The sequence below is a fragment of the Apodemus sylvaticus genome, chromosome 1 (assembly GCF_947179515.1).
Source record: "Apodemus sylvaticus chromosome 1, mApoSyl1.1, whole genome shotgun sequence".
In the NCBI taxonomy this organism is placed as follows: Eukaryota; Metazoa; Chordata; class Mammalia; order Rodentia; family Muridae; genus Apodemus; species Apodemus sylvaticus.
In genome coordinates this window covers 141,944,490-141,971,822 of record NC_067472.1, presented here as the reverse complement: position 1 = coordinate 141,971,822, position 27,333 = coordinate 141,944,490, and the positions used below count along the sequence as shown (strand labels likewise).

Sequence of the window (27,333 nt, the reverse complement as noted above, 5' to 3'; positions counted from 1 at the left end):
CCACCCCCGGCCTGGAGACTCGAAGCGGTTGCTAGGAGACACTGTACTACGAATGGGGCTTCTACGCCTGCTGAGGGAGGGGCCGGCGAGGCCTTCAGTGGAGTACGGTGGCCCGGAGTGGGCAGCTGTGGGCACGAGTGTCCGGGCGATGGCTGCGTGGCCCGGGCGGATGGTAGCCAGGTAACCACGAGTCCAGGTTGAGCTGGGTGGCTGGAGCGACGTGTGGGTGGCAGGCTGAGCAACGGGCGAGGCGACTGGCCCGAGGGCAGGCGAGGAGGGCCCCTACTCGCCGCCGTTCCGCGGTGCTTCTTGGAAGCGAGTGGCGGATGTTTGGTGCATCTGTCGGTCTCTGAGACCCGGTTAACTTCCAGGCTTCGCCTCGCCCAGCCTGCGAGAGAGCAAGCTCTTCGGGATCGCGAGGCGGGTTCCAGGGCTTTCCTGCGAGGATTGCGACCCTCGCGGTTTCCTGTGAATGAAAAGAGCCGGTGGGGGGGAGGGGCATGCAAAGTGGGCACATTGATACATTGTTTAAATGCATTGAGTCTTTTAGCAAGTGTTTACTGCGTTGATACTTGTTGGGGAGACTTTGTGAACTTTTCTTTCTTTTCTTTTTCTTTTTTCTTTCTTTTTTTTTCTTTTATCTTAACAAGAGAAGATGAAACTGCAGAATGATTAGGGAAACAAAAACAAAAAACCCACAAAGTAATGGAATACAGTTTGACTAGAATGCATTGGACTCTTAGATTGTTAGCCAGGTCTCCCAGAGAATGACATTTGCACGCTGTGAATGGCAATAAATAAATAAATAAATAAATAAATAAAAAACTAGCCAAACAAAGATCTGAGGGAAGACCTTTACTGGCAGTTAATCAGAAGTGCAAAGCCTTTGCTACTGGAATAAGTTTAGGGGAACTGTGGCTGAGTAAGGGGGAGAAAGATGGAAATGAGATTAGGGGGCATAGACAGGCTGCAGATTTTGCAGGAATGTATAGGTTCTGCAATGAGTCCAGTTTCTATGTTTTGCATTGATCACTTAATATAGAAAGCTGTTACGGAGAATTGGATTATTGGGAATGATGTAACCTATTGAGATATTTTGTTGCAGATGGGAGTCAGTGTTCAGTGTGCCTTTGGGTCTTTTCTTCTAGGCTGTTATTCAGACATTTAAAATTTATTCCTTTGGTGTCTTCCACAGGAGTCACCTCTAATGTGGACAAAGTTCACTCATTCCTAGGAAAGGTATTGGCAGGACTTGGGGTGTGGTATGGTACCAAAACTGAAATATATTGAAGACAATAATATTATGGTTTTAACAGGGAGTATTGGGCGGGGCTGTCTAGTCCTGACTTGAATATATACAGTGTTTCTAGGGGTTAGTAGATTCCGAGTCAAAAGGTAAGTAAGAGTAGATGAAAGACAACTGAATATGATTTCCTCAGAAAAAGGGCTTAGTGAATGCCTGGGCATCTTCTAATTGCAGAAGTCTTTGCGGGCCTCAGAAAAGTATACAGATTATTAGCTTGTGGGCACAGAAATAGAGACAGGCAGATCTTAAAGGCCCTGCAAGACCATATGTTGTTGGAGTTTGGGACATCATCCTAAGAAAAATAGAAAGATTTTTCAGACTGTGGATAGGTGTACTATAAGCCAAGATGCAACTGCTTAGGAAGGGATCTGTTGTCTATGTTGAGGGCAGAAATGGTTCACTGTAGCTGATGTGGGTCCTATTCGCTGAGCTGAGGAGAAGGAGGTGCAGTAAAAAGTGAGTTTGAAGGGCATGGAATGAGTTGAGTTGATGAAGGATAAATGTTTATGGGTATTCCCTCTCCAGGTAGAGTTCTGCAGGAGGCATGTGGGGTCTTCCTTGAAGACTCAAAGTTAGTATTCAGTGGAAGCCAAACAACCACATTTTAAAATGTAATTTTTCCCCTCTGTACTGGCTGGTTGTGTGTGTCAACTTGACGCTGGCTGGAGTTAGCACAGAGAAAGGAGCTTCAGTTGGGGAAGGGCCTCCATGAGATGGAGCAGTGAGGCGTTTTCTCAGTTGGTGTTCAAGGGGGGAGGGCCCATTGTGCCATCCCTGGGCTGGTAGTCCTGGGTTCTATAAGAGAGCAGGCTGAGCAAGCCAGGGGAAGTAAGCCAGTAAGGAACATCTCTCCATGGCCTCTGCATCAGCTCCTGCTTCCTGACCTGCTTGAGTTCCAGTCCTGACCTCCTTTGGTGATGAACAGCAGTGTGGAAAGTATAAGCTCAATAAACCCTTTTCTCCCCAACTTGCTTCTTGGTCATGATGTTTGCGCAGGAATAGAAGCCCTGACTAAGACACCCTCTTTCTCAAGATGCTGGGCAGAGGCAGCTAGCCACCGCTCCCAAGCAGCTGCACCATCAGGAAAACCAGGCAGTGTTCTGGGGTGTGCTGTGTTACCAGATTTGTTGGTCTGTGGTGTTTTTACATCCCTCTCCCCCATGTCTATAGAAGGCCTTGATACGTCTCCTCTACACATACAGCTGTGGGTTCTCACAGCATTCAACAGTGGACACGAGAGATTCCGTACTTTTATAAAATAGGTTTGTACTAAATGAAGTTTGCCCACCTGTAAGCTAATGTGAGTGTTGTAGACATTGTCAGTAAGTTAGGTTATAATAAGTAGGTTTTCTTACTACCTACCTAAGGTGTGCTTATTGGAATGTAGCCTCATGATAAGTCAGTGAGTATACTTACATAGCCCAGAAAGAAACTAAACCCTAACTTATAAAAGTAAAGTTGAGGACATAAAAGTTCATGGGATTATTCTGCAAGAGGAGATGGGGAGGGCTGAACTCTGAGAAGTCCTGACAATGAGAGACCAGGAGGGAAAGAGGATTCAGACAGGGTGATGGAGAAGGACTTTCTGGACATGGTGAGGCCTTGTCAAGACTCAGTGTGCTTTTAGAAAAGGCAGGTATTTTTAAAATGGAAAACCTGCAGTTATTTTCTATATGTATTAGGCTTACATTTTCTTTAGAGAATCTGTCCCTTTGGCCAGGAGGACAATTGATAAAATTTTAGTGGAAAGAAAGTATGAAAGTTCTAGGGAAGAGTAGGTTTATTTTAACATCCCCAGCATGAAGGCATCTGACCAATATGGGTAAATGATGAAGTCACCATTACCTTCAGTGAGCCCCACAGGCTGCTTTCCCTCCATCAGTATAAAGCTTTTCAGAAAATGTAAGTTCTCAGAACATCTTTATATGTTTTACACTTACTTATTTAATGTGTATATGTGGGCATGTGCATCCCCACTGTGCATGTGCGAAGGTCCGAAGACTGCTCGCGGGCTGGTCTCTCCTTCCACTCTGTGAGTCCCAGGTACTGAACTCAGCCATCATGCCGGCCTAGGAGAACATCTTTAATAACTGTTTACTTAGATTAGAAAATGTTTAAGTTTAGTTTCCCAAATAAGCAGGTTGCTCTACAAGAAGTTTTCAAACACTTCTGGCTATTAATTTAGATCAAATATCCGTAGAACCTAGAGCTATATAAATGCATATTCAGAGGAATAGGTGCGACTCTAAGCAGGTTCAGAATCTAACAACAAGCAAACACAAAACCTGCAACAAACTATTTGGAAAGACTCCACATATTTTCTAAAGCCTTTTAATCATCAGTTTTATCTTTGGTGCTTCCTTCTAGTTATCCTTTTATGAATTCAAATCTTGATATGACTCTTTAAAAAGATTTACAGTTAGAACCCAGTTCTCTTTTAAAAGGACTTACAGTTAGAATCCAGTTCTAATTGTCAAGGACTGGTCAATGGTATGTTTTGGTAACTTTGGATCTTTTCACTCTATATTTGAAAATGAAAGGAAGCACTCTACTCCGGGACTTTTAGGATTTCCTTGCTGTGGTGTACCACTCATAATACGTGAGGGAAACATATCAGAGGCCTTTGCTTTACACCAGGCTCGTCCGACCAACCCAGCTAAACCAGAGTGGCCAGTTGTACTAAGTATTAGTAATCAAATTAAACTCCATCAGGGCCCACTGTGCTTGAGCCAGCGTGGAAGGATGTCCTGTCATTCCTGGAGGACACTGAGCGGAAGTGAGCACCCTTTATACTCTGCTTTGCTTGTTCAGCCTGTAGAGCACAGCTCCACTGTCCAACTCCTTAGTCTCTTCTTTATCTTTATATGATGTCTGGAGATTGGCTCAAGGGTAGAGTACTTGCCTAGCATGTTCAACACATTGGGCTTAATCCTGTGCACTGTAGGAAAAAGAAAAAGGGGAAAGAGAATTAAAGGAGATTGTTGCCTAATTTATGAGTCATTGATTAAAAAAATCTTTTAGATCTTTACAGACATTAAAGTGTTTTTTTTTTTAACCATTCAGATGTAATTTACAAGTTAGTTGTAGAACATTTGCTAAGTATAAAACCAGGCAGTTTCAAAGTCCACAAAGAAGGAAAGGAAGGAGAGAGAGGAGGAAAGGAGTCTGTGTGTGAAAGGCAGGGAGAGCATAGCTTCGGCGCACACACAGCTCGGGCCAGATACCGCCTCTGCTTCTGAGACTGGAAGATCTGCTGCACCTTTGGGAGGGTCACTGTGCTCTTTCCGCATGGACAGCTCGGCCACCTTCCAGCTAGAACTCCACATCTGCGTTCCAACAATTTTTCAAGCAATGTAGAGATAACAGAAAGAACATCAGATAGCCAGAGTTTCACAGGGTGTGCTACTGGAGAGCACGACTTGCTTTGTTGATTTTGGCTATCAGATTTTAATTCTTTTATTGGAATTCTTTGACTTGAAAGGCAGTTTAGAGAATGGGGCTTTGGAGCAGTTGGAGGTGGTTTGTCTTTGGTCTGCTTTTGTTGCCTTGGGGATCTATCCCATCACTGAGCTACACCCCAGCCTTAGACTGCAGAATTATTATTTATTTAAGAAATATTTTAAAATTTTGCTCAAATGACCAAAGGCTAAATGTTACAAAACTGAAAAATGTTAGCACTCTGTTACAAAGAGTGAATTTAAATTAGTCAATGCCATGCATATTCTCAGTTAAGCATCTATATAAATACCTTTTTTTCACCATTTTGTTTATATGAGAATAAGGGCAATATTTGCATACAAATGCAATGCAATGATTCTGATCCCCAAAATCAAGACTATATTTAAAAGCACTGATTTAATTACATGATTTTTTTTATCTTCCCATAGCTTGGTTGTTAGTTTAAAAAGATACTTTTTTATATTTATTTCTTTTGTGCATGTATGCATGCGTATGGAGGATAACTTTCAACAGTTGCTTCTCTCTTTCCATCCCGTAGGTCTCAGGGATAAACTCAGTAGTTAGCCTTTGGAAGAAAGCTCCTTCACTTGCTGAGCTGTCTCGCCAGCCCTTTTTAATTTTATTTTTTAGTACAAGAGATATTGGTATAACATATATACTGGTATAATATACATTATAATACATTGACTTATTGTAACACTATATTTATAGTGTCAATATGGGCAAAATATTTTAATGTTGATTATTTACTATGTTTTAAATGTTCACGGTTTTTTAAAAGATAAAATAGCTGCATATATTTAAGTTTTATTTGAAAAATAAAAAATAATAACTGGTCTTTCTAGTTCCTAGTAGTAAGGCCTATCTTGCTTTTTAGTGTAAGTGATATTCCTGCACAGGATCGTATTAGGCCCAGTTCTTAAATAGCTGAATGAGTCCCACATGCATCGAAGGCTAATGGCCTTCCTGGGAGCACTTTTATCTCACTGATATGAAAGTCATGCCTTTGAGATGTTTTCTTACTTTGATGGAAAAAGTGGGTAGGGTTTCAGAATAGTGCTTTTTCTTGTAAGATCTGTTTCTGTCGTCTGGGAATGAGTGTTTGCATGTATGTCTGTGCACCACATGTGTGCTGGTGCCTGAGGAGGCCAGAAGGTGTCAGATACCCGGGACCTGGAGTTACAGAGTGCTATGAGCCACCACACGGGTTTTGAATTTAAGTTCTCCTCAAGAGCATCAAGCGCCATCTCTCCAGCCTGAGCTATTAAATGGTATTAGTAAGAGGAACTCATCTTTGCTCCTTTTCATCATTCACAGTTTTCAGAAGTGACTTTCGCTTGGGAACCGGACAGTCCAGGGATGTGGCAGGAACACAGAGCTCTTTCCGTAGGTGACCTCAACTGACCAGATGTGGTAAAGAAGCTTCTCCGTCCCTTGCTCTGTTACCGGTGAGCTGGCTTTCCTAGTTCTGTAGCCAATCTAGTTGTTGCTTTAAAATCTTGTTTCTGTTATTGTTCAGAACACCACCTGTCTTTTATTACTCAAATCCAATTTAAACAAGATTACATATTTTAAAATTTGTTTTTAAGCGATGACTTCACTGGGGACAGCATGTCTACACAGCAGCCAAGTCAGGCATGTTGTTCTCCCTACAAACTGTTAGCAGAAGCAGGGAGGCAACCCCAGGATCTTCCTTCAGCAGATAATCCACAAATCCACTGCACTGATCTCCAGTTCCTGCTGGACAAAACTTGGTCCTGAGAAACTTCATGAGAAACCTCACCTTGATATCTTAATGATGGGCTTTCTGTCCTTGAAACAGTGGTCACAGGAACCAACAGCTTTGTTTGACTATCCTTGTGTAATCTTTCAGTCAAGTGGCCTGCAGAAGCCAGTGTGTGTGTGTGTGTGTGTGTGTGTGTGTGTATATACATGTATATGTGGTTACATATGCGTGGGTTTATACCATGTGCTCATGTGGATGAAGGCCACAGGACAACCTTGGGTTTCAGAAACAACGTAATCCTCATTTGAGTCAGGATCCTTCATTGGCTTGAAGCTCACCAGTTAGGCTAGGCTGGCTGGCCAGTGTACCTCAGAAATACTCTCATCTCCAGTGCTAGGGTTACAAACATATGCAACCCCATCCTTACCATAACCCCTGCCCTCACCCCCAGCTTTCTCCTTAAGTACACACAGTGTTCCTTAAAGAACCCAAGTTCAGTTCCTGGCACCTTCACAACTACCTCTAATGTCAGCTCCATGAGACCTGATATCCTCTTCTGACCTCTGCAGGCACCTGGTGAACACATGTAGCATATGCACATACACACACAAATCTGTGTGCCCGCACATGCACGCATGTGTGCAGAGTTTGGTTTACTCATTAAAAAATGGGTCTTAAATATAAAGCAACATGGGCTTTTTGTTTGTTTTCAGTGGTTAAATACACAAATAAATCTTAATACCTCATTGGAAGAAGGAAGTTCCAACCCCAAATGTAGCAACTAGTTTAGTTGGTCTCTATAGAATCTGGGTCTTGGGAATTTTTCCTAGTAATTTGTGATGTCTTCCCTGTATGACCACTGCTCTGTAAGCCATATCTGTCCTCTAAAGCAGTCAATAGTAGAAGAAATGCTAGCTTGTGCTCTGGGTGGTGAGAGGCACTGTTGTGGATGGGACTGTGTAGGGACCTGAGAATGATGCATCAGGCCACATTAGACACAGATACCCAGTGACACCCTTGTCCTGCAGTCCAGCCGGCAGAAAGGGATAGGGGTGAGCAGAGAAACCACATTGTGATGCTGGTCTCACTGACCCAGCGAACAGGGCAGACGGGGCTAAAGAGCAGCGAATCTTTCCCATAAAGATTGACTCCTGAAGGACTGCTTAATCACTTCAGCAATTAAGAGCAGAAGACCAACACTTTTAATATTAATAAAATGTTCCACTTCTAGAAAATGCTTAGCTCGATGTGATATGAAGCCAGAGAACTCAACTTTCTTACCTGTAAAATCAAATAGATTGTGCAGAAAGTTTTAGTGTCATCTTTTGATCCAATTCTTAGTTCTTCCCAAATGCACAGAATCAGAATCGGGGGTGGAGGAGTGAGTATGTTGCCCACTTTCTAGCAAGCCTTCTGGGAAATTCTGATGCTAGAATTTGAGAACATTGTCTAGATGATATTCAAGATTCTTCTGGTACTAAAATGAGGGGTGGTGGTCCTGGGGCTAGAACCCAGGTTCTCACATGGAGTTACAACTCAGGACCTCACACATACCAGACAAATGCTCTACCTCTGAGCCATATTCTGCCTCAAAAACTGTTCTAATGCTCATTCCAAATCTGTGTGGTACATTAGAAAAGTTTGGCTTTGGAGAGTTCCAACAGCAGCTATCCAGGAAAGTTCAAATCTATAGTAAATGCTGCAGGCCTCCTGACTCCAGCTCCTGACAACCAGACTGCCATTCAGGGCGCTTTCATAGGGACTGACTGGGAGTCCGTATAGCCTCTGGGCCCTGTCAGTCTAGCTCAAGATGGCTCCTTTCTACAGTCGGCTTATAATAAAGGAGCAGAGTCAGAAGTTAACTGCCAGTCCCCTGACTATACTACCTATGTATGCTGTTGTTGAAATGACCCCTCCTCCTGAGCAAAAAGCAGTAGTTCCATTTTCAGTGTCCCACAATTACAGCTAAAGGCAACCCACGTGGTGGGCACATGGATTTTGACAGTTTTGAATAATGTGTTCTACTCGACAGCAGTCCTAACAGCCCAGTGAGGGCTCTTGTGAGCCAAGAGAGAAAGTTTTAATGAACATGGACTTTAGCATGTTGGATTGGGCTGTGACAGGAGGGTACCAGGGCTGCCCTATCATAGGCATGATCTATGATTGTTCTCCTGTACTGGGCCTGTTTGTCACATTGTCTCTCCTTCTTGGTCTCTGAAGCCTCATCCCAATCATAAATATCTTAAAGGAAATGCTATACCTAGTAAATTGAGACAAGTTTTTGTCATATATTCAAGGAAACTTGGCTGGCAAAATGGACCTTGAGAATGGCAAGGCCTTTGAGACTCCCTCCATCCAAGATCCTCATGGCCAATCTGGAATGAAGCAAGGCTGAGGTCTCAGTGGGCCTGTTTTACTTCTTTCAACTTGGTGTAATTAATAGGCTTTCTTGAGGCCAGCCTTTGTCATACCTTCTATTAAGCAGGGACACAGGTAATTATGACTCCTCTGTCTAGATCCTTATCTTGATAAGTTCAATTAGGGTCTGTTTGAAAACGGCATCTTCCCTGGGAATGACTTTCGTAGTGTCTTAGTTTGGTTTCTATTGCTGTGATAAGCACCATGACCAAAAGCAACTTGGAGAGGGAAGAGTTTGTTTCAGACTCTTATACTGGCAGTCAGGGTGATGGGAAGTCAGGGCAGGAACCTGGAGGTAGGAATTAAAGCAGAGACCACAAAGGAATGCTGCTTCCCGGCTGGCTTTCCATGGATAGCTCAACCTGCTTTCCTTTACTCTCTAGACCACCTTCCCAGGGTGGCCTTGCCCACACTGAGCTGAGCTCTCTTTCATCAATCAATCAATCAATCAGGATAGTACTCCACAGACTTGCCTACAGGCCATCCTTATAGCGGTATTTTCTTTTTTCTTTTTTAATTTCTTTTTTTTATTTCATTCAGTATATTTTTTATTTACATTTCAAATCATTTCCCCTTTCCTGGTCCCCCACTCCCCGAAATTCACATAAGCCCCCTTTCCTCCCCCTATTCTCCCACCTACCCCTTCCCACTTCCCTGTTTGGTTTTGCCCTATACTGCTACACTGAGTCCTTCCAGAACCAGGGGCCACTCCGCTGTTCTTCTTGTACCTCATTTGATGTGTGGATTATGTTTTGGGTATTCTAGTTTTCCAGGCTAATATCTACTTATTAGTGAGTGCATACCATGATTCATCTTTTGAGACTGGGTTACCTCACTTAGTATGATGTTCTCCAGCTCCATCCATTTGCCTAAGAATTTCAATTGAAACTCTCTTTACTCTGATGACTCTAGCCTAAGCCAAGTTGGCAGAAAATCTAACCAAGGGTTATAGGCATGAGCCTCACCAACCCATTTCTTGGCTATGAGCAAATTCCTCATGTATAGGAGGCATATATATTATATGAAATTCTTTAATGAAGTAGGGGTGGGGAGAGGGAAAGATACTGGAGAGGAGGTGCTGAAACTGTGGACAGCTTTTATAGAACAGCTCCTGCAATGGCATCTAACAAAAGCTGTAGGCTGAGGCAGGAAAGGTATTGCCACCATGGACAGCTCCTTGTGCACCAGTAGGGTGAGGCAGGCTAGGTGCTGACAGCTCTTGAGGGGCAGGAAAGGCAGTGCACCACCTTGGACAAGTCCTGTGAGGGCTCCAGGCTGAGGAGGTTCTGTGGTGTGGCCATTTTTTGACAGGAGTCACCATTTTGGACAGCTCCTTGGGACATTTTACTGTGGTAGCCTAAGACTGGGGTGGGAAAGAGGAGCCTGCTGCTGCTCTGATGGCTTTTGTGGTCACCTTCTCAGGAAGTCCTTTATCCCTTTTCGAAAGTTGCACATCAATTGCCTTGAACCTTTGTCCCTTAGAAGGATGTCTGTTAGAGCCTGGGGAACTGATTTCCAGTCTTCCCTCCTGCTTTTGAGGCAGGGCCACCCTAAGTGTCCCAGAGAGGCCTTGAACTCCACCTTCCTGCCTCAGCCTTCTGAGTAGATGGGATTATAGACACGTGCTGTTTATTTATTTAGCTAAAATTAATGGTTCATTTTAATAAATATTTTTTTCTTTAAGGTCATTGTAGAGTCACAAGCAGTTTAAAGAAAACATAGCAAGACCCTATGTAGCTTTTCCTGATTTTTCCCAAGGGTAGCATCTTGCTCAACACAGCCCAGGATCTTGATTGACACAACCTGCCTGTCCCCCTCAGATTTCCCTCTTTATCTGTAATGCATTTATTTGAATGTTTGCCTAGTTCTGTGTGGTTTTGTTAGCACTGGCATGCCTCCTGTTATCCTTCATCGCCCCACCCACTAAGGAGGCAGAGCCCTCAGCTGGAGGCTGATTTCTGTCTGTATTAGGATGCCCATTTGACTTTTAGGAATAGCAGCAGTACTACAGAGCTTCTAAGATTGCCCCCTTCCCCCACCTGAGCCCTCTAAGGCAGCTCAGGGAGTAACAGGTTTAGTTGATGATGGTGTGGCTCCCCCACTTTGATTCCACACACCCAGTGAAGGACATCTTGAGCAAGTTTTTGTGTGAGTGACTTTATTTTCCTGGCATGAATGCCAGCTCCCCAGTTGTTGGGTCATCTGGTAACTAGATGCTCCACTTTGGAGAAGCTGCCAGATTAATTTACAGACTAGCTGTTATAGTGGGACGCAGTTCCTACACATCTCTGCCAGCATCTGCTGCCTCTGGTTATTATTGCAGCTATTCTGAGCGTGGTTTTCTTTATAGTTATTTTTGTTGTTCTTTCATGTTTTTGTTTGTTTCCTGTTGTGGTAGGAGAACAGTCACTTGCCAAAGGTAGCTAGAACAGAGGACACTGATAGCCCTGGGTTATAGAGTCCTTGAACTTTTTTGGAACGTTATCTTACCTAAGTGCAGTTGTGTGATCTGTCTCAAAGCTAACGTTTCTATCTCTTTAGTGAACACTCTCAGCAACTCGGATTAAAAGGTCAGGTAAAATAGCTATGGGTGGCAACCATGCTGGCCCAGAAAGAGGCATTGGTGGGCACTGTTGTCCCCCAGGAAGGCTTCTCCAGGGCTCCCTGAAGCCTCTTGCTCAGGGATAGTCCTTGTTCGGGTCAGCTTGCAGCCTTGGCTTGTAAATGTGCAGTACCAGCCTCCTGGCAGTGTGCATAGGATTCCTCCTCGGGGTCGCCTTCCACTTCAAGACTGGCTTCTGTCTGGCTCTTTCTTCTGCATCACAACTGCATTTCCCCCTCTGTTCTGCAGAGAGAGTCCAGCGCTGGTGAGTGAGTGAGGGGACTGAGGAAGCAAATGGCTGCTGAGGACAGACAGACACTGAAGTGATCTTCATGCAGCCAGTCCCAGCTCTGCACTCATGACTAGGCGACACCTTGGGGACCATGGGCAGCAGCTCCCGTGTGACACCCTTCTGTGACTCAAAACAGTTCTGTACAGTGTTCATCAGCAACAAAGTCAACTCGTTTCTGCGTCCTCCTTTCTGTATCTGAACCTGCTTAGCCCTCTGGCCTCTGCAGATTCCAAGATAGGTGAGCTCCGGCGAATTTCTGATTCCCATTTGCTGGGGTGGTAAGGCTGCTAGGGACCACCTTCTGTTTCTGGGTAACTGATAACACCCAATGTCAGTTTGAAGACTGTTAGTTATGAACTGACTCCAGAGCCATCTGGTTTCATTAGAAGAATGGGCATTCCAAGTAGAGTGTTATAGAATTATAATCAGTTCTGATTTTTGTGTTTTTATGATACTACCTCTTTGTACCTATGGTGATTTAAATATGCTTGGTTTAGGGGGTGGCACTATTAGGAGGTGTGGCCTTCTTAGGAGGAAGTGTGTCACTGTGGAGATGGGCTTTGAGACTCTCCTTATAGCTGACTGGAAGTCAGTCTTCTCCCGGCTGCCTTCAGATCAAGATATAGAACTCTCAGCTCCTCTGCCACCACGCCTGCCTGGATGCTGCCATGCTTCCCACCATGATGATAATGGACTGAATCTCTGAATTTGTAAGCTAGCCCTATTAGATGGCCCTCATAAGAGTTGCCTTGGTCACAGTGTCTCTTCACAGCAATGGAAACCCTAACTAAGACAAGTACCTTTGTTTATTTTCTTTCTTCCTTTCCCTCTCTACCATGGATTGAACCTAGAACCTCATGCGTATTGATCATGGACTCTACTACTGAGCTATAGTCTTGGCTTCTTCATAGGATTTTTTTAGAAAGCAAATACTTTAATTTTGTTTGAGTCTAGGGCTTCAAATTTTGTTTTATGTACCATGTTTCCAGAAGAGGTTGTTGGAAGATGTTTTTGTATACTATATATTCTTTGACAAGAGGTCAAGACTTTATATTACATTTTTTCTAAAAAGATAATTTTTTTTTACATCAGAAAAATGTAACAATGTCAGTGCATATCATGTACGGATTAATTTCAGGTTTTATGTCCATGTTATGATTAGACATCTCCAATATTCTTTTTCCAGAGTGGGTAGCTTCCCTTTTGGACTCCATAGAGGTATTTCACAGCCTCACATACAGAGGCTCCCATACTAGACAGCTAGCTTTGACCACATTTTGATAGGCATGGCTTCAGAATGGACATCTCTCTCCAGGCCAACGTGACATTCCAGTTTGCAGTGAGCAAACCCATGGACAACCACTTGAGTGACACAGCATGGCCGGTTGATTCCTTAGTCTACTTTTTCAGATTTTTTTTCCCTTTAATACAGCATTTTTTTTTCTGGGTCAAGGCAGGAAATTTTTCTTGAGTAGTTTTCTATTTCAATGCTATATTTTTTGTTCATTTGTTTATTTTGATCACAATGAATTATGATTGAAGTACAATTGAAGTTTTATGGTAGGTCCCAGGAGAAGCACCCTGCCCTTTAATCTGTTCTTTCCTGCTGGGCCCTGAATATTTGTTATATCTTCTTTTTGTTTTGCTATTTTCTGTCTGTAAAAAGCCCATCTGAATATGCTGGGGAGTAGAACCTAGGAAGACCTCATTCATACACGGTAAATGCTCTACTCCTGAGCTCCATTTTCCAACCAAATATGTATTATTGTTGTCTGTATGTATTTGTATTTGTTCATGTACATTCATACTACACATGGATATCAGAATACAGCTTGTGGGAGTCAGTTCTCTCTTTCTACCTGGAGGATCCAGGGACTGAATTCTACCATTAGGCTTAGCAGAAGGCACCTGTGGCAAAGGACAGCGGTATTTTGAATGAGTGTGCCCACCATTCGAACAGACACTTAAATATTTCATTTAAACTGTACAAGCTTAGTCTGATTTCTTAGATTCATTCCTACTATAGAGGCTGGGTCCTACCATGAGAAGAAAACAAGCTGCCTTAACTTGACCCCCATTCTGATTGATATTCATTGACATTGACTTTAATCTGCTCCCTGAGAGGATGGTTGTGAAGAATGACCAAGGACTAAGTAGAGACTTCATTCTCACTTAGTAAAGTGTGAGGTGATAGCAACAGTGTTTGCAGTATTTCTGTTGCTATGTATAACACTGAAATGAAAATGCATTTGTTGCTGAAGTTCTTAATGATAAGAGATGAGTGTATGATAATAGTTAAAGCCTAATAGTCTAAGTATCAGTACTACTAAGAAAAAAAGTTAATGAAAAGGGATTTAGACTTTGAAATATAATATGAAGGCCAATTTCTGACCTATAACTGGAAAAATATGCCAACAGCTGATTTTATTCAGGCCATTGCAGTTCGGAGAGTGTTCTCTTACAGGAAACCTCTCAAAGAGGATGGCCAAGGGAAGAAAGGTGATGGGACCCTGTAGTTCTGGTGAATTTTGTGGCTGAGGAATGAAGATAATACTCAAGGCCAGCCTGTGCAACTTAGCAAAATCCATCTCCAAAAGAGGGGAAAAGGATATGCATGGTGGAGGTCAGTCCCATCTGGACACACAGACACAAGACAGCCCTTTCTGGTTAGCCGTGTGTTAGCATTACAGCGGGTTACGGAACTTCTTATCTGTTGCTGCTTATGTGGGTACAGAAAAGTTCAGCAGTGTGTAATGGAACAAAGCTACCATAATGTGGATAAATTCTAGGGAATACACACCACAGCTTGAAGATAGTGTTCAGAGGTTGGAAAGATTGCTTGGTAGCTAAGAATGCTTGCTACTGTTGCAGTGGACCTGAGTTCAGTTCCCAGTACCGACTTCTAGTCACTCACAACTGGCTGTGACTTCAGCTCCAGGGGAATCTGATGTCCTCTTCTGGCATCTGCTGTTAATGCAGTTATATAGTGCAAAAAAAGCCCACATAGACACTCACGTACTCATAAATAAAGATAAAAATGGCAGAGAAGACTTAACCAAAAGTTTTGTTCATAAATTTAAAATCTATAGGTTTGTTAATATTAACTGCTCCACTTTAGTTCTCTATTTCTCAAATGCTAAATAGAGAACTAAAGAAGAAAACCATAATAGTCTGAGGTAGGTGTGGCGGTACACAAGTGTAACCCCAGAACTCCTGAGGAAATGGCAGGTATGTATCTGTGAGTTTGAGACCAGCCTGGTCTATATAGTGGGACTCTGCCATAGAACAATCAACCAAGCAAACTAAAAACAAAAGAAAAACAATCAAACTAACAAGAGAGTAAGAAAGGTATGCTTATGGTCCACAAACATACATGCAAGCCAAACACCCATACACATCAGTTTTATAAAGAGATTGACAAAGTCAAGACCCGTGAATGAACCACACTGTAGAAGAGAGGCCCAGGGTGAATGCTGGCCTCATAACCTTTCCTCTGAAGAGGGGAACTAAACATGTGCAGGTAGGGTAGCTACATAGGAGACGTGGTGGAGAAGAGGAGTCCATGGGGTTTTTTAAAGGAGTGTCTTTTAAGAAGACAAAATTAAGGTCTACACAGATGGCTCAGCAGGGACTGGAGAGATGGCCTAGTAGTGAAGAGCACTGTCTCCTCTTCCAGACGATCTGGGTTTGATTGCCTGCACCCACATGGCAACTGTCTCAGCTACATTTCCTGTCATTTCATTGCTATGAAAAGACACCATGACCAAGGCAACTTGTAAAACAGTACATTTAATTTGGGAACTCATGGTTCCTAAAGATTAGGGTCATGGCTGGCATGCTGGGGAACATGGCAGCGGGCAGGGATGGCACTGGAGCAGTAGCTGAGCCCTCGATCCCCATGCTCGAGGCAGAGAGGGCTAACTGACAGTGCCATGGGCTTCTGAAACCTCAAAGCCCACCCCTAGTGACACACCTCCTCCAAATCCACGCCTCCTAATCCTTCCCAAGCAGTTTCACCTACTGCTGACCAAGCATGCAAGTGCCCGAGTCTTTGGGTGCCCTTCTCACTGCAGCTAGTATCCATTAGTAACTTCAGCTTCAGGGGATCTGACATTCTCTTCTGACCTCTATGAGCACCAGGTATGGAAATGGCACATGGACATATATGCAGGCAAAGCACCCGTACACATAAACAAAAGTAACATTTCCTAAAGAAGAAGACAGCATATGTGAAATGTATATTGGTTGTTGTTGGGTTTGTTTTTTGCTTTGTTTTGTTTTGTTTTTTGCTTTTTACAAAAACTCATGAACTAATGAGAGGGAATGAGGCAGCTCTCACAACCTATTTAAAGAAAGAGAACTAAGAACATATGGAAAATGGGAGTGTTAAAATAAGTTTACAAAAAGATGCAAAAAACAAAACAAAAAAACCTCTTTTCCCCCCTAGGGAGAAGATTCTTTGCTTGTCTATAATAGTGTGTGTGTGTGTGTGTGTGTGTGTGTGTGTGTGTGTGTGTGTGTGTTTTAAGATAGCCCAATAGATTCCCAGAGGCCCCTTTGGAAGAATTTCCAGGCCTGTCTTTGCTTACCCCAGTGGCAGCATTTTCCCTCTGGCATCGACTGATTGCTCATATTCTCTGTTTGAAAAGCTGTGTGTGACTTTAGTTTTTTGGATTTGGTTTTTTTGAGACAGGGTTTCTCTGTGTAGCCCTGGCTGTCCTGGAACTCACTCTGTAGACCAGGCTGGCTTTGAACTCAGAAATCCACCTACCTCTGCCTCCCAGAGTGCTGAGATTACAGGCATGCGCCACCACCGCCTGACTGTGTGTGACTTTAAATGGGTCGTGTGTATCTCACCCCTGGTCTTCATCATGGCAGAGAATTCTGGAACAGCCTGAATGTCTAAATTCATATCCAGTTACAAGTACAGACCGCTCATTTGGGGACTCTTTCCCTTTGCTTCTTGACTCTCTTGGAATAGCACCTAAAATTTACAGTTACAGAAGTGCTGACCAAGGATCTTAATCTTGTTATATAATATTATATAAAATTAAGTTGGAACTTAGTAATTGATAGCTATATAGCAATGTAACTTCAGGTTTTAATCTATAAATTGGAAGTGAAAGTAAAAATTTTGATTTACCCTAGTGGATTTAAACTGGGGCATCTAACAATGTCTGCAGACCTTTCTGGTCACCGGAATCTGGTGGGTGATGCTGGGGTGTTTGGCTGGGAGATGGCAAAGGTTTGAGAGAGATTGGGTGAGGGCAGGGGTGCTTACCAGCCTGGAGTGTGCTTGCAGCTCCCCATATAAGGGAGTCTGGCTCCACTTTGAACAGTACCAAGATTGAGAATTGAGGCAGCCGCCATGAAGCATTACAGGAAAGCTGCTGTTTTCCACCTGGGCTTGGTGATGCCAGCCCACGATCCCACATACCAGGAGGATCCCAAGTTCAAGGGCTTCTTGAGCTACCGAGTAAGACCAAGGGCAGCCTACAGCTGTAGGCAGCTTACAGAGTTCCCACCTCCAAACAAAATGAAAAGGCAAGTCTAGGCTGAAGATCAGAAGTAGAGTGCTTGTCTAGCGTGCATAGACACACTCATGCACAGGCACAAACGTCCTCACGCACTTACACACACACACACACACACACACACACACACACACCAAAAGCAAAACAACACTATAAAGAGTTTTATGCTCTTATATTTACATATAAAACATACATTTCATCATTGCAATTTTAAGTGTAATAATAATTTTCATTTGAAGAGTCCAGCAACTACTATTATCTCTAACTTGAGATTCCTAAGAGCACAGTTTTGTTTCCCTTGTAATACAGCTTTAACACTCATAAATCACTTTTTTTGTTTCAGGCTTCACTGAATCTCTAACTTGAGATTCCTAAGAGCACAGTTTTGTTTCCCTTGTAATACAGCTTTAACACTCATAAATCACTTTTTTTGTTTCAGGCTTCACTGAGGAAACATCTTAGAGATCAATTGTATTTCTAAGCCTTCAATATTTACTCCTTGTGGCTGTTGACCCTCTTTTGAAATAAATTTTGGAAATCAAAATGGAAGGTGTCCAAGTAATTTTGGATCAGTTATACAGGAAAGTACTTCTTGGAGCCACCCTTGAAGATGACGTCTATGGTTACATCTTTTATCTCAACCCAGATCTCTCAGAACAAGATGGCTGTCCAACCTTCTCCGTACCTCAGTGTAATGTCAGTGGCATGCTCCATGGCCTGGCAGGCCAGCGGGGGCCATCCTCCCACAAGGTGGCCGTCCTTCCTGAAGCACAAGAGTCTTCCAAGATGACTAGGGCCTGGGAGGTGAAGCTCCTTCAGCTCACGGTGATTGACACGGTACTGCGCAGAGTACTGTCTGCTGAACCTGAGACCCACGCAAAGGAGGGGTACAGAGAGCTAGCTGAAGTCCTTTTGCAGTCTGTTGAACTCGATTCCAAATTGGTGAGCCACTTTTTAAAAAGATATAGATACTAAGTAAAGTCGTTAAGGTTCAGCAGTGTGACAAACTGTGTTTGTTTTGCTGTAGATCTGCATGCTCCAGAATTCCGATAAATTATTGTCCCACATGGCTGCAAAGTGCCTCGCCTCGCTCCTGTATTTCCAGCTGAGAGAGAAGGTTGGAGAAGCCAGCACGTTAGTTATTTCCCTTAGTGTTTGAAAGTTCACATACTTGAGTTAATGAGATACTTGCACCCACAATAGCATGCAAAGCCAAAAATGTAGGAATAAAATAAGATCCTACCCCAAAAAATAAAGAAGAAAGTGCTTGTGGAGGCCACCTCGTGTGCGCGTGTGCACACACATACACACACACACACACACACACATGTGCGCGCACCTGTGCTTGCACACACATGCAGATCCAAGCTCTATTGTCTTTCTGCTTCAATTGCTTCTTTCTTAAGATAACACTTGGAATATGCAAGATGTTTATGGTAGAACATTTAGATAGTAGAATCGAGAATAAAGAAAAGAAAGACGCACTATTGTATCATTAGTAAATGACATGTGGCTATTTCCATAGTTCTCTTTGATCCTTCACTTCTAGCCTGTGTTGCCTTTCCTGCCTTAAAGAATATTGGAAGATTTTCCTTCTTTGTTTTGTCAAATATTAGCATATTATTTTCAAGCTAACAAGTAAACAACATTTTGCATGTTGTATTGTGCGATGATTTATTATGAACAAAATAATTATAACTACCCTCTTTTTTCTCATTTGTAGAAAACGTTGAGTGATTCCTGGGTCACTTCTTGCCAGAGGCATCTCTCTGAGTCCTCTGAGAGTGGCGAAGCAGTGCATTGCCTCTGGATCCTTACAGCCGTAATAAAAGAGATCTTTAAAGATACACACTCACGGAGAACAGGTAAAGATGACCTGGCCACAAATGATCACCACCCTCTCAGGAGCTCTGCATTTATAATGAAGAATAAAATTCATGCTGTATCTCATCTCTCTTGAAGTTTGGAAAAATCCACGATCTCATCGTGGATATTTTTTTATTGAACATAACATTGGAGCGGTGTGTGATGTGTGTGTTTGGTGTGTGAGCATGCATGTGTGGATGTGTGTGCATGTGCATGCTTGTAGAGGCAGAAGTCAGTCCTGGGTGTCTTCCTCCATCGCTCCCAGCATATTTATTGAGCTGAGATCTCTCACTGAGCCCAGAGCTCATGAGCTGAGCCAGGATGGCTGCCCCCCAGCTCTCCCTCCCAGCTCGGGTGTTACAGCTGTGCACCACATCTGGCTTTCCCACGGCTGCTAGTGATCCTAATCCAGGACTTCGTGTTGTACAGCCAGCACTTCACCAGACGAGCTCTCTCTCGAGCACTGAAGATAGCCTTTTAAAAAAGAAATCAAGACATAGTCATTAACTGTCTCTTGTATAACCTGCCCATATACATAAAGCATGCATTAAGTTTTAGTAATTAGATATTAACCTGTGTATTCTCACTTGGTCTTATTAGAAGTAACTACTCTTAAACCTATTTAATATCATATAGTGATATATATATATATACAAATTAAACTGTAAAGTTTTGTTTTAAGAAAGCTTTGTTTTTCCTGTTGCTTATAACTCCTGTTTTATAATTACAGAAAGTCTAAAGCAGCTCTTGACTCCTTTTGACATTACTTTTGAAGTATTCTACAATTCCTTATTTTCTCAGCATTTTGGAAGCTTCCAGAATCCCTCTAACATAATCAACAGCCTGATGTGCTTTCTGGAGCTGCTTGAGCTTCTTGTAGCCTCCAGAATCCACCTGAAACTGCACTTTAGGAGCCAGAGGATGTTATTTTTGAAACCCCATGCTCTAGATATTCTTGCCTGGCCTATTCCAGCTTTTATAAAAAGGAAATTGATTATACTCATCAAAAAGTGCCTTCTATGTAAAGTGGGCGAAGACCTCTGCCGTGAATCTGTGCCCACCCTGATGTCACCAGACCATCTTCTGGACAGTGACATGCTCGCTTTAGCTGATGCACTTCTGCAGGCTGTGCATTTGGGGTTGTGGAAGGCACTGACTGTTCCTGGAAAGCCTTCCTGCTTTGGAGGGGATGAAGTTCAACCTGGGTGCAGACTCGGGGCTGGTCCTGATCACGTGACCCTGAGAGCAGCAAGCTTAATTACAGTGAAATCCTTAGAAATCAAGTTCCAGAATTGTACCTCAGCAACAGAAATGAAAGGTAGTTCTCTAGACTCATTTTTTTTTAATTCAAAATTCTATACAACTAATTATTCACTTAAGAATGTCACTCATGACTATTGAGGCTAGTATCGTTTCAGTAATCTAGCTGTGTTTTCCTGATTAAACTTAGTAAACACCTTTTTAAAGGTAAAGGGGACTGTAGGAGACTGGAATTTCAAAAAGCATGTCAGCTTTTTATATACAATTAATATACGTTGGAAAATGAATACAAAAATAGTTGTTTTTTGAATTACTCCTAAGCAAATGAACATCAGCTCGTAGTTAATTATATTATTCATAAAAGCAGTATGACTATTCATGTTGATTATGAATAACTTAATAACTATGATTTTGATAATCAGAAGTTAGGTCGACACTATTGAGAAGCTCTGTTGATAAAGGAATTTTTTGCATATAACTTGAAGGTGCATGTTGAGAGTGCCCAGAAGAGCCCTTTTCAGTGTGGTGCTGTAGAGGACATGCCTTCCACTGCTCCAGGGGAGATGAACAGTAGAGGTCTCCAGGCAGGCAGCCTGAGGTTATAAAGAGAGCATGTTTTTAGCTGTGGTGGCCTCTCAGGATGATCTGAGTAGCATAAGGATGTTTAATTAGCGCCATTACAGTTTATAACACTAGGTGGCATCTGTTACGTAATTCAGAGGTTTGAGTTGCAGTTAGACTCCCAGAAGTCTAGACTTTTGCCGTACTATACTTGTACTTTCTTTTGGTTCTTTAACAAGCAAAAGGAAGGAAGATTTTTCTGTTATTTTGAAGCTATTTCTTTTTATGACTTAGTGGTCTGTAGTTAACATGAAGCTGTGGTCACCAAGGAAGAGGTCGTTGTCCATTCAGTTTCATTACATGCTGTCATCATGAAATCACATAGTTATCTCTTAGATAAACTGTGACTAGATTTTGGCTGGTAGATACCCTGACCATATGTTTTTAAATGTGTGCCCTTCTGTAAGTCACCTTTGCTGTCCTCATTTCTTCATTTGAGAAACAGAAATTCCCTCCTTTAGGGCTTTCTGAGAGTGTGAATTACACTAATGCATACATAAATTTGCATACAGACAAGATGGTATTTGTGCATTTATAAGCATTACCTGAACTTTGAAATCTCTGTCATTTGAAGTTGACCTGCAGAAGTTCATGTCTGAGTTATTGGCCTTCTTAAAGCCTCACCTCCAGCCCTCTCTCCAACTGCACAACCCGTGTGAGTGGCTGTCCAGGGTCTTCATAGAGCAGGACGATGACATGCTGGAAGCTGCCAAGGCCTCCCTGAGCATCTACCTTCGCTTGACCAGGTTTGTGTATTTCTAGTAACTCGGATCCTGCAAGCCAGAGAGTTGGGAAACACACACATCAGAAAGTGGGCTTCTGTCTGGGACATTATTTCTTTTCCCTACTTGGGTAGACTATCTTGTGATTTCCTATTGTTTCAGCTCTGCCTTGTGTGAAAATGGATGCTATTTGCATTATACTCAGGTATTGCCTATGTGATCAGGGCAGTACCTTTTCTGAACTTCAGCTGGTGGTTAAGAATGTTTTTAAACCTCTAAGACTGCTTGTCTGAATTAAGCTTCTACCTGGTGTGCTTTGCTTTGTCAAAGTGAATGCAAATATAATCTCGGGAGACTTTCCAGACTTGCACTTCATACACCTGGGCTGCTTCCACTGAAGACACATTGCTGGGACACTGGCACCCTATTGTGTTTCTACTCTATCCTTGCAGCAGTGTGGGAATTACTTCTGAACCTGATAATGCTGACCCTTTCTTTTTTAAAAAACAAATTATTTTATTAGATATATTCTTTATTTACATTTCAAATGCTGTCCCCTTTCCTGGTCACCCCCCCCCCATGAAAACCCCCTAAGCTATGCCCCCTCCCCCTGCTCACCACTCCTACTTCCCTGTCCTGGCATTCCCCTACACTGGGGCATCGAGCCTTCTCAGAACCAAGGGCCTCTCCTCCCTTTGATGTCCAACAAGGCCATCCTCTGCTACATATGAAGCTGGAGCCATGGGTCCATGTGTACTCTTTGATTGGTGGTTTAGTCCCTGGAAGCTCTGGGGGTACTGATTGGTTCATATTGTTGTTCCTCCTATGGGGCTGCAAACCCTTCAACTCCTTGGGTCCTTTCTCTAGCTCCTCCGTTGGGGACCCTGTTAAAAGCAGTAAGGGGGAAAGGTCAAGTAATATATAAAGGTAGATCTATCAGAATTACACCAGACTTCTCGCCAGAGACTGTGAAAGCTAGAAGATCCTGGGCAGACCTCAAACAGACCCTAAGAGAACACAAATGCCAGCCTAGGCTACCATACCCAGCAAAACTCTCAGTTACCTTAGATGGAGAAACCAAGATATTCCTTGACAAAACCAGATTTACACAATATCTTTCTATAAATCCAGCCCTAAAAGGATACAAAGGATAGTAGATGGAAAATGCCAACACAAGGAGGGAAACTACACCTTAGTAAAAGCAAGAAAGTAATCTTTCAACAAACCCAAAAGAAGACCCTTTCCATTATTTCAGTCTTGCTTTTTTTTTCTTTTCTTTTTTTTTTTTGATTATCTTCTTCATTTACATTGCCAATGGTAAAACCTTTCCCAATTTCCCCCTCCCCAAAGCCCCCTCCCCAACAATTCCCTACCCCTCTTCCCTCCCCCTGCCTCCATGTATATGCCCCTCTACCCAACACAGTCTCACCTCCCCCCCAACCTCCTCCCCCCCAACCTCCTCCCCCCATCTATTTCCCTTTGTTGGGGCCTCTATTGAGCCTTTACCTGACCAAAGGCCACTCCTCCCACTGATGCCCAAAAAGGCCTTCCTCTGCCACATTTTTGGCTGGAACCATGTATACCCCTTGTTTGATGATTCCAGTCTTGCTTCTTTAAAGCCCTCAAGTACCTGCTCCATTTCCCTCTCCCTTGGCCTGGCAGAAGGGCTTGCTCACTACTGATTGCTAATGCAGCCTGTGCCTGCTCCGTTAGGACCAGCTGACAGTGGCTCTCTGTCTCTGTGTGTGTGACTCTCTCTGTCTGTCTGTCTGTCTGTCTGTCTGTCTCTCTCTCTCTCTCTCTCTCTCTCTCTCTCTGTGTGTGTGTGTGTGTGTGTGTGTGATAAGTTGCTGAGGGAAGCAATGCTGCTTCCCATCCGTAAGTGTTTCAAAGGTTCTTCTCAAGAAACAGAAGTCCTAGTGTGTGTCAAGTCCTGATAGAAAGTTCAAGCGCGCCCCTTGACTGCTCAGCACTGCCTTTTTACTCCTCTGGTTTCTGTGAGTCTCCCTGCCTTCGCTTTAGCTCAGTGTTCAGAGGGGGGGTTTCATGCCTTGGGTACGAAAAGTGTCACCATACTTGTAAATTTAGATTCAATTCCAATTGTTTTAGGCAAAAACAGAAGTTTTTGAAACCTGGTTGAGAGTTTTAAGGGCATCAAATTGGCATCAGGTATAACTTTGTGTGTGTGTGTGTGTGTGTGTGTGTGTGTGTATTCTCAGATCACACCATCCATCCTTTTCCCTGTTTATGATCTCACAGCCTGACTCATCCCCAGACCTGGCCCCAGCAGCCTCAGGCTTTCTTTTTATCGGTCTTAGAGTTGTAATCTTTCTTAGGCTGGAGAGATGTCTCTGGGAGGATCTGATTAAATGTGGATCATGAGGCCATGTTCTGATTGGTCAGTCTGGGGTCACATGTCTACACAGATGAGATAGTTCGGTGTTCCATTTTAAACATGGACTGAGTCACCCTGGAGAGGGGGCTTCTGATGTAGAAGAAAGGACAGGAGGCTTTTGTGAACACAGAAACTAAAACTGGCCAGTGATGAGCAGATTCTATTTTGACTTGTTTCCTTTTAAAGTGATATGCAAGTAAGTGTGCAAACGTTTCTTTTGGTTTTGGTGTGTGTGTGTGTGTGTGTGTGTGTGTGTGTGTGTGTGTGTGTGTGTGTGTAATTGTGCACACACAGACATATTTGTAAAGACCTGTCACCCTGAGACTCCCTTGTCTGCCTTTTCAGAAAATTGGATGCTTCTGCAAGTCTGACCCAAGAACAGGAAGCATGGGTCCGCTCCACACATGGGCATGGCTGCAACCCTCACTGTGTCTTCTTATACTTCTTAAAGAATATAGCATTTGATTCTATGGTTCTTCTTGACTTCTTGATATCCTCAGAAACCTGTTTCCTTGAATATTTTGTTAAATATTTAAAACTACTGCAGAAAGATTGGGGCCACTTTCTGTCCACCTGTGAGTTCTGTGCTGCAGTGGAATCACAATGTGGACTAAATGTTCATGATACTGTCTCCTCATCTGCCTACAACCTAAGCATCAGCCACACAGTACCTCATGCTCCGGCTTCTCCTATTGAAGAAAATACTTGCCCCTGGCTCCCCCGGTCTTCTGATGCCTCCTCTGGATCCCAGAGCCAAGTCATGAAGCCTCAGGAAACTCGCTCAGTGCCAGCTACTGGCCCACCTTCCCAGACACCACGGAGTTTGGTAGATTATGACAGCTCCGAAGCTTCTGAGGAAGAAACCACCAATGAGCATTCAGCAAACAGCAAACAGACACCTTTATGTCAAGAAATGACTGGGGAAATCCAGGGCCTACCTAGGGCATGTAAGGCTCAAAAGGAACGTAGCCCAGAGTCTCAGTCAAGGCCTCTGCTCTCTGCAGAGTCCAGGTCTCTTTTCTCTGCCAAGTGTGGAGTTGCTCCAGACGGGACTGTCTGGAAAGTGGGATTGTTTCTTCGAACAGTGAAATGCCTTGAGGAGCTACAGGGTGCAATTTACCGTTTGCAGGAGAAAAATCTCTTTCCATATAACCCAGCAGCCCTTCTGAAGTTGTTGAAAGGCGTGGAAGCCAAGTGTGATAACATGAGCCCCAGGTGACATCGCAGCCTTTGTTTCCCTTTATATAAATTGTCTATCTAAGATAAATAAAAACAAACAAAACCTACCAAGATGGATTTCTGAGTCTTCGCCTAGTGTCTGAGAAAGGTGCATCCTGTGACAGGTCAGCTGCCCAACCATGCTGCAGCTGACAGTTTACGCTAGTTCAGACTCCGTGGAGTTCACCGTGACAAATGACTGCCTATGCTATAGCCTAAACTAAGTAAGATTTATCTTCTGAGCTCAAGAGGCCAGGAGCTTAAAATGAAGATGTGCAGTGGGATGTTCTGGGACAGTGCACACCTACCTACCCAGGATGCATCTCCATTTCTGCACGCTCTGCACCCTTTGCAACCATGGTGAATTTCTCCTGTTTTGAGCATAGCTTTCCAGTTTGAGTAACATTGTCTCGTAGCTTTGATTTGCCCTGCCCTGATCCGAGACATTGACTACTCATGTCTTACCCCCCCACCCCCCATCTGAGACATCGCATACTTATCCTTGTGAGTTGTTTGCCTGTCCAGAGAGCCAGTTTCAAGTTGGGTTCAAAGAAACCCTGTCTTAAGGCAGAAAAGCCAAGAGTGATGGAGGAAGCTTGCCGATGTCCTACTCCTCTCCCACAGGCTTGGGCACAGGTACACAAACCCACACATTCTCACGCTCCACACACACAAGGCACAAACCGCTGGTAGTAATCAAAACACTTTGATGCTTACTTAGGGAGGAAAATTTAACTATTAGAAACCAAAAGAGTAGTAGTCAAATAGAAGTGTGGATGTTAAGAGGTTGAGGGAGACATGAGGGTGAGGCTATGCATTGGCAGTGTGTACTTGAATTTTTAAACTTTCTTTGTCTTAGTTACAGGCCTTGCAATGGCGAGGGAAGCTTTGTAGTGCTGGCCTTGGGGCCATTTGCTCATTCTCACTCTCCTGTGTGCTGCCTTCTTGCCTTGGCTTCCCCACAGCTGGGGCTACAGACAAGTGGCACTACCCATAGCCCTCTCGTAATTAGTAAAGCACATCAAAAAGTGTGTGATTAAGTCTTACACATGTGGGGCTAGAGAGATGGCTCAGTGGTTAGGAACACCTGCTCCTCTTGCAGAGGACCTGGGTTCAATTCCCAGCACCCACATGGCAGCTCACTACTGTCTGTAACTCCAATTTTGGGGGAGTTGACACCCTTACCCAGATATTCATGCAGGTAAAACACCAATGTACTGAGATAAAAATAAAACTGTAAAACAAGAATTGTGCATTGTTAAAGACAGGAGAAGACATACTTCATTGGAATATTGCAGACCTGTGAAAAAGAATGCATTGTATCCATGTTGTGGATATGAAACTTCTCCACCAAAAAGAATATACTGGGCTTCCATTTGTTTAAGAAAAGTATTGGGACAGGAGCAACAGACATTTATATCTTCATGTTACATATGTGATTACCTTTTGGTATCTAAAGGCATGACTTCTGGGACCTGCTACTTCCCCCACCATGAAACCAAAATCCATTGACAGTCCCTTTATAGAACAGCATGCTCTCTTTGTACAACCTACATACATCCACCTAGATTCACTTACACTCACACAAGTTCTTGTTGCACTGTAATATTTATTTATTTTATTCCCTTTACATCCCAGTCACAGCTCTTCCCCCGTCTCCTCCCAGTCACACCCTTTCAAGTCCCTTCCCAGTGCCGCCCTTACCTTCTCAGAGAAGAGGAGCCCCCCTCACCCCTGTGCCACCTCACCCTAGGACATCTAGTCCCAGCAGGACTAGGAACGTCCTCTGCCACTGAAGCCCAACCAGGCAGTCCAGTTAGGGAAAGGGGAATCAATAGCTGGGAACAGAGTGAGAGAGTCCCTGCTCCAGATGTTAGGGGGCCACATGAAAACCAAGCAGCACATTCACTACAA

The 27,333-nt window shown here is 43.4% G+C and overlaps 1 protein-coding gene across 6 annotated transcripts; it reads left to right on the top strand.

The window, feature by feature from the left end:
• The first annotated feature begins 40 nt into the window (after positions 1 to 40).
• On the top strand, positions 41 to 25,487 carry Lins1 (lines homolog 1). Of its 6 annotated transcripts, XM_052161058.1 has the most exons (9): positions 41 to 180; positions 6,083 to 6,213; positions 11,761 to 12,041; positions 17,777 to 18,279; positions 18,365 to 18,454; positions 19,061 to 19,202; positions 19,934 to 20,521; positions 21,659 to 21,830; positions 24,547 to 25,487. In XM_052161058.1, exons 4-9 carry the CDS (start codon positions 17,881 to 17,883, stop codon positions 25,418 to 25,420), a joined length of 2,265 nt encoding a protein of 754 aa, XP_052017018.1. In that variant the 5' UTR covers positions 41 to 180; positions 6,083 to 6,213; positions 11,761 to 12,041; positions 17,777 to 17,880; the 3' UTR covers positions 25,421 to 25,487. The 6 variants fall into 6 exon arrangements, with proteins under 6 accessions (XP_052017018.1, XP_052017039.1, XP_052017007.1 ...); XM_052161079.1 differs by lacking the exon at positions 11,761 to 12,041 and having other exon boundaries at positions 17,984 to 18,279; XM_052161047.1 differs by lacking the exon at positions 11,761 to 12,041.
• The last annotated feature ends 1,846 nt before the right edge of the window (positions 25,488 to 27,333 follow it).